The 12,055-nt window shown below is 37.6% G+C and overlaps 1 protein-coding gene across 2 annotated transcripts; it reads right to left on the reverse strand.

Moving 5' to 3' along the window:
* Positions 1-3,368: 3,368 nt before the first annotated feature.
* LOC107863559 lies at positions 3,369-11,595 on the reverse strand. 2 transcript variants are annotated; one of them, XM_016709527.2, is made up of 8 exons: positions 10,875-11,595; positions 8,823-8,970; positions 8,547-8,697; positions 8,337-8,462; positions 7,989-8,069; positions 6,501-6,693; positions 6,157-6,427; positions 3,369-4,027 (listed from the first exon to the last, which is right to left on the reverse strand). In XM_016709527.2, exons 1-8 carry the CDS (start codon positions 11,070-11,072, stop codon positions 3,759-3,761), a joined length of 1,437 nt encoding a protein of 478 aa, XP_016565013.1. In that variant the 5' UTR covers positions 11,073-11,595; the 3' UTR covers positions 3,369-3,758. The 2 variants fall into 2 exon arrangements, with proteins under 2 accessions (XP_016565013.1, XP_047264203.1); XM_047408247.1 differs by lacking the exon at positions 8,337-8,462.
* Positions 11,596-12,055: the final 460 nt, after the last annotated feature.

Genomic DNA, 12,055 nt, shown 5'->3' on the forward strand with positions numbered 1-12,055 from the left:
TCTATAAAACTCAGATTCTTATGTGTTTTTTTTTTTTAAAATATCTCTTAAAAGAAAAAATATGAAAGCTGGTGTCAATTTAATTGGGCATTTCGGAAAATGGAAATACGAATTCCACATGGGTTACCTCATTAAGAGAGTGTACACACATTTGGAAAAAGTCCGTGTTGGTATTTTTGGCGAGTGCTCGAGGAGAGGAAGTTAAACTAATTGACCAAAGCAGCATACAAGGACTCATGTTCCACGCAGCTTAATGTACATTTTGAAATGCAAACGATACCTTCATTATGATTTATGACTAATGGATTTAATTTGTTATTCTTTTATTTATTTAAGTCTAAAAGGTAAAGAATTTGAAAGTCCTGCGCAAGAATGAGAGTAGAGAAGTTGCAAACTTGCTACTTGTTCAGTTCTTGACAGAATGATAAAAGCCACTGTATGATATTTTGATCACTCTATCAGATCCTTTTCGGAAATTGGGACATCAAGTACGATTAAATTGTAAGTTTGTAACCCAAACTAAAAGAACATATCTTAATAATTGACATCTTAATTATAGTAGTTGGAACTTGCAATTTTCTTTATAATATGATTAAATTCTAGATTAACTTGCATGCAGACTATTCCAGCGGATACGTCACCAGTACAAGTATTGAATAACTTTGTTCATCAAAACTTAGATAAATGAGTAAATTTGTTGAAAAATTTCTTAAAAGTGAGATGATGCTGAATTACCGAGAGATTATTGCTCAAACTCTTGGTTATTGCTGAAACCAGAGTTGGAAGTAAAATCTTAACTCATTGTGGTAGTACAGATGTTTTTTCCCTTTTTGGGATTACGCTACTACCATTACAAGAAGGGGGTCATATAAAACTAATGGAAGTGATAGATAGACAGCTGCATGAGAACGGTGGGTCTATAGCTTGATTTGGAAGAAAATAACACAGGCACATATAGCCACTACTTTTTAGTAAATCTTGAAGCAACAGTAATTCGTAAAAGATGCCTAATTTCCAATTTTCATGTGACCTTTGGTAACAATTTCAGACCCCAGATATCAGATTCGACCCATTATATATGACAATCAATCATGAGCTTCCCCACTATATCTCCTTTCTTCTTGTCCTTACTCATCAACACACCTAATTTAAAATTAGCCAACACATCGACAGACCCCTCAACTTGACACCATCTTTCACTTTGACACCTCAAGTAGCATACGCGGGTGTTATTTTGACACTTTTTGCTGAATCAGCAAAGAGAATGTATCACACTCGCTGATGACATGGAAAGAAACCAATTATAAAAGGACATTTGTCATTTTTATAAAAATAATTTTTCTATAATTGATTTAAATAAAAAAATATTAATAACCCCACCCCCACCTTATATCATCTTCCTAACCACCCCACCCCACCCCACCCCAAATCGTTTGCCGCCACCCCCACCCCCAAATTGTCTTCTGCCACCCCACCCCTAAATCGTTTGCTGCCACCCCACCCTCCCCTACCCCACCCACCCACCCCCTCCATATTGTCTTCTCCAATCCACAAACCCCCGCCTCCAACTGCTGCAACAATCCCACCAAAATGACATCAAATTCACAACAATTTTTTCACCCTCCATCCAAATTGACAACAATTTCTGATCAAATTGACAACAATTTGGTCTCAGCAAAAATAAATTGGTTAAAAAATCATTTTAAGAAGGAACAACACATCAGTGACTGCATACAAGGGGAATGCCAAGTTGCTTGATTACACGGCCACAAAGGGTGCAATTGTTGCATTTACTAGAGGTCTTGCCCTTCAGCCTGTTGAGAGGGGCATACACGTCAACGGCGTTGCCCCTGGTCCAATTTGGACACCACTGATTCCAGCTTCGTTTTCTGAAGAGGAATGTGCAAATTTTGGTAATGAAGTTGCTTAACTAATACGTTATCCTTAGATTGAGCAAGTGATCTGAAAGTTATATATTGTTGGTTTGCAGGTGGGACGATAGTCAATGGTTAAAGAAAGCCTGCTCTTTGGGAGCTTTTGTCTACCTTCATGGAATGCTATGATCTGTTTTGTGTCAGGTTTTAGATGTCTCTGTGTTTTGTACTTTGGTCATAGTGAAGTGGTACGAACATTGGGTTCCTCCCCATGGATCCCTCCGGAACTTAATGTTCAATATATTTTCTTCAACTAAATGGTTGATTTGCTGCTGCTCAAGATTGAATAGTGATCAAGGGAGGGATATACAAATTTAAGGGAGAGGAAAGTGAGTGAGAAAGAGTGAGGTAGTGGCAATAATGTGTGTTAATTCGATCAATGAAGGGAAAATTAGAGTATGGTTGTGTTAAGAAAAGGAAAAAAAAATGATGGAAAATTAATGGATGAAAGAGTAAGGAAGAAAGAGAAGAAAGATGATAAAATTACGAAAATACCCCTGAAACGCGCCCAAAAGCGAGTGTGATACACATTTTGCTGAATCAGCAAAGGGTGCCAAAGTGACACAGTTTATGGTTAGTTGAGGTGCCAAAAGTGAACAATGCCCACTTGAGGTGCCAAAGTGAAAGATGATGCCAAGTTGAAGGGTCTGTCGATGTGTTTGACCTTTAAAATTTGATGTACCTTAAATTTATGCATTTCCCTCGATTTAGTTGAATTCCAAATAATGATGATTCCAACTTCAGTATTTCTCTAAAATATGCTGGTTTCCAAGACCAACCCTTTCAACAACAGACATCCATTTCCCCTTTAGAATTATGCCCGCTCTATGACCAATTTGTCCTAGCAGGTTGAAGCTTACCTATGTGATTCAAAACTGAACTACCAGTATCCTAGGGGGATGGGTAAAAAAGAACCAATCTATATTCACTTGTTAAGTTACAGCCTTTTCCAGATAGAATGGCAATGCAATGCTAATATTAAAGCCATAAAGCAGTGAATATATCATTTATAGCACATGCTGCAAGAACTATGTAAACTATCTTGAATGGCAACTTCTTACAGTAGGGGAACTTCGCGAGCCTATCACATCTAAATATTTAAAGAAATGTAACATTCATCTTCCCAAGTGGTTCAACTCTGGAGATTGTACAACAGAGGAAAAGCTTAACCTCAAGGTTGATAAAGTAATTCTAATTTAAAATCTTGAAAGATGGATCATTTCCCTTCTACCTCGAAACCAAAACTACAGGTATAACCAACCCAACCAAATCAAGCATAACTTAGCCAAGCTAGTTGTCCACCACTTGGTCAGGGAAACTCCAGGCTAAGAATTCAAATTGCTTACCATGTGACCGTAAATAAAAACCGCACACAAATAAAGGGAGAAATACTATATATAAGTGAAGATAAGTTTTTAAAAAGAAATTAAAAAATTAAAAATAAACACCATCCACCTAAGAAACCAAAAGCAGCGTCACTTAAACATTGCACTGTTCTCTCAACCATTTAAAGCATCAGAATGGCTGAATCAAATGAGACTTACTGGTTAACTAGCTCTCTCTGACTACGACTCAGTAGACAGCCCTAAGTTGCAAAAGTACTAGCAGCACACTAGAAATCATCTAGAACACCTCATCTAAAAGGGCAATCACCCAAGCAACAACATTACAAACAGACGGTACAGTTCAAAGTAAATTGAAGACACAACTCAAACCATTCCTTTGGGTATAAGACTAAAAAACACCACACCAATGGTAAAATGTTACCTGAGGCTTTCCTCCATCAGTAACAACCTCAAGACATCAGGGGAGCAGGATAATTAGTCAGTTAGACCATACATGGACCAATCCAAGCCTGTTTCCAGTATAGATCTCATTGCGCTCTTCATCGTAGAAAAGGGCAGTAATATCTTCTAGGGCTTCTGCAACAGTGCTCCGAATTCTGGAATCTTGGACCCGCTTATTTGAGTTGCAACTTCTTCTACCAGGCACACTGCAACTAGCACTACAATCATCAGTGGCCTTGCCACTGGTTGCTTTTATTTTAGCAAGGCATTTGCCAGTCAGAATATTGCTGATGTTAATAGATCCCGCTGCCAAACCAGAATATACTCGCACTCAGAAATCCATAAAAGAAATATACAACAACAAAAACTAACCAAAAAGATATACATCAAATCTGCAAATAACCCCACTAGTTCAGCCATCCAGGTTACAACAAGATTACTTACTCCCTAGCTCTATGCTTACTAATATATGTTGAGACTATCTGTAATACAGGACGTGTGGCACATTGATAACCAAATTCAAACGCCTATGAACTCCGTGGCAATTTTATTGACCTACTTTAAATAGAGTAAGTTCCAGAATTTTGAACCGCTTTCATTGACCTTCCAGGGAGGTGCTTTGGAGATGCTTGGAGGTGAGTGGAGTACCGCTGGCATATATCAGAGCAATTAAGGATATGTATGATGGAGCGAAAACCCAGGTGAGGACGGCGGGAGGAGACTCAGAGCATTTCCCTGTCCTGACAGGATTGCATCAGGGATCTACTCTTAGTCCTTTTTTGTTTGCGTTGGTGGTGGATGTGTTGACGCGGCGTATTCAAGGAGAGGTGCCGTGGTGTATGCTTTTTGCAGATGATGTAGTTCTGATAGATGAGACTCGATGGGGTGTGAATGACAAATTAGAGGTGTGGAGGCAAACTCTTGAGTCTAAAGGGTTCAGGGTGAGCAGAAGCAAGACAGAGTATGGGGAATGCAAGTTTAATGACGTGAGGCGGGAGAATGAGGCAGTAGTGAAGCTGGAAGCACAGGAGGTATGTAAGAGGGATAATTTCAAGTATCTTGGGTCCGTGATCCAGAGTAACGGTGAGATTGACGAGGATGTCTCGCACCGTATTGGGGCGGGATGGATGAAGTGGAAGCTCGCGTCGGGGGTGCTGTGTGATAAGAAGGTGCCGCCCAAGCTTAAAGGCAAATTCTACAGGGTGGTAGTCCGTCCGGCCTTGTTGTATGGAGCGGAGTGTTGGCCTGTTAAGAACTCCCACATCCAAAAAATGAAGGTGGCAGAAATGCGGATGCTGCGCTGGATGTGTGGGCTGACTAGAGGGGATAGAGTTCGGAATGAGACTATCCGGGAGAAGGTTGGTGTGACTTCAGTGGAGTGCAAGATGCGGGAAGCACGACTGAGATGGTTCGGACACGTGAAAAGGAGGGGCATGGATGCCCCGGTCCGTAGGTGTGAGAGGCTAGCGTTGGATGGTTTTAGGCGGGGTAGGGGTAGGCCGAAGAAGTACTGGGATGAGGTGATTAGGCGGGACATGGAACAGTTACAGCTCACCGAGGACATGACCCTAGATAGGAAGGTCTGGAGGACGCGAATTACGGCAGAGGACTAGGGCCAGTTTGGGTCGCTAGTGTAGGGATTTACTTGGTGGGGTTTTTATTTCTGTTATGATTCCGTGTTCCATGTTTCATTACGAATCTGTGTGCTTTCCTCTGCTCTCCTCTGTTTTATATTACTTATGGGTGCCGTATTTATGTTATGTAATCTGCTTCTGTGCTTTACTATGTGTTTGTGTGGTATCTCGTGCCTTGAGCCGGGGGTCTATCGGAAACAGCCTTTCTACTTCTTCAGAGGTAGAGGTATGGACTGCGTACATCTTACCCCCCCAGACCCCACTAGGTGGGAATACACTGGGTTGGTTGTTGTTGTTGTTGTTGTTGTTGTTTTTTTCCTTCCAACAAAGTTTATACCATATTATTTAGACTCTTCTATACCATACTAAACAACAAAAATAACATGTCAATTCGAAGCTAGCCAGAGTTGGCTATATGAATCCCTCATTAAACATGCCAATACATTTAAGACCGGTATCTATCCAACATTCGAAGACAATGATGATAATAACAAATAAAAACAACTTTAATAAAAACAATAATGATGATGCTAACAAGTAAAATAACAACAGCAGCAGTAATAATAATTTATCCATTCAAAGAGTTTACGGGCCCGACCACAAGGGTCTATTGTACGCAGCCTCACCTGGCATTTCTGCCAGAGGCTGTTTCCAAAGGCTTGAACCCGCGACCTCCCGGTCACGTGACAACAACTTTACCAATTACTCCAAGGCTCCCCTTCAACCCTCACTTAAAATGGATTTAAATATGTATTGTTGTTTTCAAACAGCAAGACTAGGAATTCGCAAAATTCAACATACCATTTCCTTCAGATAAGGGATCATCAGAATCAGCTTTGCAGTATGAAATAATTAGGTCCTGATCACTAGTTATGTAAATGTTGTTGGTATTGCAATCAGGATGCCATAAAAGGTGATCCTCAAATGAAGTAACAACCTCCCCGCGGAAGTTCCAAACAGCTACTGTTCTGTTTCTGAATGTCAAGAACAACTGGTTCTCATACAGAAAAATGAATGCTGAGGGGGTCATGAACTCAGTCCTGCTAACTTCTGTCAACTCAGAATTGAGTACCTAAATCCAGTAGTTCATTAGATATAATGATAAAAGGAACGCAATGAACTGTGGAACATCGATAGTTACTCACATCCAGAATCTGAAGATTCTCGTTCTCTTGCTTGACAAGAAGCTTTTCATTAAACTGTTCAATGAAATCCACCTTCTTATTTCGGTGAAGAAGATGGTTAAAAGATTTAAGAACAGTACCGTCCTCGATGGACAAAATCTTCAGAGGCACGTGGCCACTAGCTTTAGTAAATATCAACAACATGATTCCTGGGCTGCTTATTAAAAAAAAGGAGAAATCATTAAGAAAAAAATATAAGAAAAGATATCCAGGTCTTGCCGCGCCAAATCACAGCAAAGTTATGAAAAATGCACTTGTACAACACAATGGATCAGAAATTTATTTAGTGGAATGAACCTATGCAACTTAAATCATCCATTCTTCACTTGGTCATCTTTCAGGATCTTGAAAGATTTGTGTTATTCCCACAATTAAATAGAATCTTAAAAGGCACTATAGCACAAACAAAGCTCTTATGAAACATCAGGACACGCAAAAGAAACCTTAAATACAAAGAATTAGAAAGGGAGCAATACAAAAAATTGAGGATATCATAAAAACGTTAAGAAAACTGATAGTGACTCAAGCAAACATGAAATGATACAACACAAGATATACTCCCTCTGGTTTAATGTGTTTGTCTGGTTTCAACTTGACATGAAGTTTAAGACACTAAATCACTTTTAAATCTTGTGGTCTTGAACTAAAGAGATATGTAGAATTTACCAAATGTCCATCTTGTAGTCTTAAACATGTCATGTGGAAAGTTACAATTAAAAAGTTGTCAAAGAAAAAAAAAGAGAAGAAAGAGGCATTTATTACGGTCCCCAGATATGGATCTAGTTATGGGATGTTGCAAGACAAAATCAGATTTAATGTAGACTGAATTAGGAGTCTGGAAAGATGTTTTCAATTTTCAACCTATTGTGCTAGTTCTTTAAGCGAGACCCTGCAATCTCTTGAGTTTAAAGTACTCAAAAACTTAATAATTTTCTCCTTCTCTTTCATTGAATAAACCTGGAGTTTAAATACAATACTAATAAGATAACTACCCCTAGAAACTAGGACACGGCATCCTAACATTGCTGGAATGAGAAACTGAAAACAACTACAACGAAATAATTAGTAGATAACTGTAAATAACTACTGCAAGGAGATAACTACTGAAATAACTACTAGTCTGCAACAATTAATTACTAGTCTACTGCAACTAACTACTACTGTAAACCATTGGAGACTAAGGAGTGATAACAGCATTCTTTTTGAAATGGGATAAAAAGGAAACTAAGACAAAACACATTGACACGAGGGAGTAGGTCTTTAGATCATTCACGAAAAAGGCTAATTGAATACTAGCTAAATCATTTATATGGTAGCCTAGCATGGATCATGTAATAATTGCAATAGTTTATTGACCTGGAATGACACCCGAAGGAGCAAGACTATAATGTAGACAAAAAGCAACAAATGAAGTGTTCCAATCCATACATGCAAAAGTAATGAGTTTACCTTATTTTAATCTCTTGAACATTTTTGTCCGAGATTGAATATAACATTGTGTAATTCTTCAGGTCAAATACCTTGTATATGCTGATGAAAGTAAAAAGAGTTTCCGTAAGTACAAAAGCAACATCACATGAATAAAAGACATCGAATCTTATGTATTTTTGGTCTCTTTGGCATCAAGATTGAATATAACATTGTGTAATTCTTCAGGTCAAATACCTTGTATATGCTGATGAAAGTGAAAAGAGTTTCCGTAAGTACAAGCAACATCACATGAATAAAAGACATCGAATCTTATGTATTTTTGGTCTCTTTGGCATCAAGAAATGTACTTGATAACAACATAGTTACCTATCCTGGGCAGAGTAAGTAAGCACTTTCCCATTGACATCATCGAACTCCACAAAACCAGGCCATTTTAATGACTCTGACTCGAATAAAGCAAAACCAGCATCTGGTTTACCCCTCCGAATGTATCTAATTTTATCAACTATATCAGATAAGAACATGATAAAAGAACATATGAAATAGAGAAACCAAGATATGGTAGCTATCACATACTCAATCCGTGTGGTTCTGCATTTCAATGAACTGAAATTATCTGATGCATAGACGGAAACAGTGATGAGCGAGTCATTGTTTTTATTGTAAAACAAACTACGTATAACTTCATCCGGACTGATGTTCAGAAAGCATATTCTCTCGTTTGTTTCTGCATTATTAGTAACATGGATCAATTTAATTGAAGTCACGGCACATGCAATAGATAGACAGACAGATAGATAGATAGATAGGAGTGAGGATACAAATATACAGGATAAAATAAATTTGATTTACCTCGACTAAATGCTGCACAAACGCCAGATTGTGCAAGGGCAAAGATTACATCGCGTGCAGCAACTATCTCAATTATCTTTGATCTTTTCTTAATAAAAGGAAGCACCATCGCACAATGTCCCTTAGGGTCATGGGTGTCATATTCCTCCTAAGACCGTAAGTAAATTAAACAAAAGTGTCAGCAGAACTAATTAACAACAGAATTTTCAAATAACTGAATTATTTTTTGATGGAATACTGAACCACATCAAGAAAAATAAAAATTAGTATGTGGTAAATCATTTCAAGAAAAAACATATGCTTGAAAAACAATGAAATTCCTCTTTCTCATAAACCAACCCTCAAAGGCCAGAATCTGCAAACCCTGTTCTTTTTGCTTAACTTCATAACCCATGCACAGTTCTAGAAAAACAAAACACAGTATTCCTCCCATGGAATTAGTTGTGGTGCACGCAAGCTGGCCTGGACACCATGGTTATCAAAACAAAAAAGACAAAATTCCAGTGAACTCGGCCAACTCAGTAGTGGAAATATCTGGACATTCATTAGTTCAATTATAATGTTGCAAATTTCAAGACAAACAACTTAAGATCAGATGTACCGTGAAATTATACACATTGGATATTACAAATCTAATTGAACACAACTTCTTTTGTGAGTTATAACATGTAGAAACTACATAGTACTAGTACTACACTGTAGTCATAGTACTACAGTTTGAGAATTAAATTTGTGTTCCGACATAACATGGAAGATGATATTCTCAAACCTTTAAATAATGCCAAAGAAAAAAAAAAACAAATACACTGAAAGTGATTCAATTCGGCAACTCATGCCACGATTTCTCACCAAAGATAAAAGAAGGAGCTGGTTAAATTACTTCACCTAGGTTAAGGATCTATCTTACCCAGTTTCCGGCTACTATTCAGCATGAACAGATAGGAACTGGGAGAGATTCATTTGAACTTTCAGATGACAGAGACATTACTGTTCAGAGCAATTTATCCAGGAGAGAAAGAAAGTAGAACTTCTTAGCATTAAAAGTAATTTAAAAAAAAAAAACCTAAAAAAGATTAATTAGAACTGTCTGAACACAGAAGAAATAATATAAGAAATTGCAGTTCTAAAAACTGTCATATTCAAACCAGGAAGACCCATGATAATAATGCCCAAGACTATTGTCAGTTTAAATCTTAGGATAACCATTTCTTATGCTGAACTTAGGTTTAGACCAAATTTCAATACTGTAAAGGGATAGAACCTCTTATGTACACAACATGTAAGACATAACTGAACAACCCCTTCACCATAAAGAACTAATTATCAAACCCACTACATTAGGCGACATGCACTCAACCTAAGTTGCTCTGACTCTCCAAAAACGTTGCCACACCCATGTCGGATCCTTCAAAAATACACTATCCGACACACACCCATCAACATTTTTGAAGATTCCGAGCAACATAGCACTCAACTACTGTTTGAACTATAACTCTGTGCCTACAGAAACACCAAACAAAAAATACTCCTTCTGCTCCTTCAGACTGCCAAGATCTGTGACAATTCAAACACGTATATCTTCAGCTTCTTTCCTATAGAGTAACACCCAAATAGAATACCCACTTCATTATCTAGCATTTCCTTTGTGTCTTCTTTTTTTCCACGTTTTGCGAAAAAAGGTAAACAACTTTTAGCTCTTATTCTATATCAACTCTTATACGACAAGATTGTCATTAAACATTCACTTCATCAATCACAGCCTTATATCAATTCTCCAAAATAATTAGACTTCCATTTGCCAAGATCCTCATTTCTTCACATAAAACCACTCAAGTGGAGACACACAGTTAATTTTCCTATTAGGAACCCAAAAAAGAAGGATCAAGCACGAAGTAATCAAATTTTAGTTCATAAACTCAAAAACTGACTTGCTTCAGTATCCCCAATTCCTTTCAACCAACATAAAGCCAATTTTCCATTCCACTTCATTCAAAAAAATCTAAGAAATAAATCAATTTAAAAAACAAGAATTGAGAAAAGATCCATTCATACCTGCAATCGAATGTTTCGAAATCTCTCCTGAGCATCGCTCATACTGAAAGAACGGTCACGCTTTGAAGAAATTTCCCTCCTCTGTAGCTTCTTCACGCTATTCACAAACCCATCAGCCCCTCCACGTGAACGCTTCTTAGCCACCACCCTCCTACCACAACATGGACGAGGACTAGCAGATATTCTCCGCCCATCCATTTCTAAAATCAAACACACTTTCTACTACACGGAAAATTCTACAAATCTAAAGCCTAATACAAGAAACTTCACACCATATAACAGCTTCAATACACACTTTCTAAATGACCCAGATGGAGAATTTCAATTAAAACCCTAAAATCTCAATGACCCAGATGAAAATTTTCAATTAAAACCCTAAATCCCAATGGCCCGGATGAAAATTTTCGATTAAAACCCTAAATCTCAATGACCCAGATGGAAAATTTAGGGCTTTTCCAAGCCTCTGCAACGAGGCCTACTCAAGAATAGTGTCTTTATACTAAAAACAAAGTTTAATCTTCAGCGGTATTACGAAAAAACAGTGTTCGATTTTGGAAAGAAGACGGATAGACAAAAGAATGGGAAGAGGGGCCGGACATGAAAGAGAGAGAAAGCAATGTGTTGGATTTTAAAATCAGCTTGACGTCCGTCTTACATTTCAAAATGACCATCTTCACAGGGTCTCTTTGACGGTGCATTCATTCTCTCTCAATCATAAGCTCTAGTGCCAGGTACTACTTTGTTAAATACTGCCTCCGTTTGATTGAATTGTTGAAGCAATTTTACTGTATCAAAATAACTAAATAATTCACAATTGAAGATAAATATTGATTTATTTTTTCAAATTTATCCTTTATTAAATATAGATTGAGAGTGAATGTATTTTTACAAGGTAAAAATAAGAGAAATGATAAATTTATATCTTTATTTTTTTCTTAACATGTGTGTCAAAATTCAACAATTAACTTATTATGAAACGAAAGAAGTAATGTTTTGGACCAATTTAGGTGCATCCAAATTGTTACTCTAACTGAATCTAGTTACCTTATGTGAATTCGATTTAGGTGGCTACTTTTTTTTCATCAACTATTTTTTCTGAATCGAGGATCTATCGAAATTATAGCTTACAGAAGACATGATCCTTGATAGGAAGTGTGGAGGACGCGAATTAGGGTAGAGGA

This window comes from Capsicum annuum, chromosome 3, assembly GCF_002878395.1.
Source record: "Capsicum annuum cultivar UCD-10X-F1 chromosome 3, UCD10Xv1.1, whole genome shotgun sequence".
NCBI classification, from domain to species: Eukaryota; Viridiplantae; Streptophyta; class Magnoliopsida; order Solanales; family Solanaceae; genus Capsicum; species Capsicum annuum.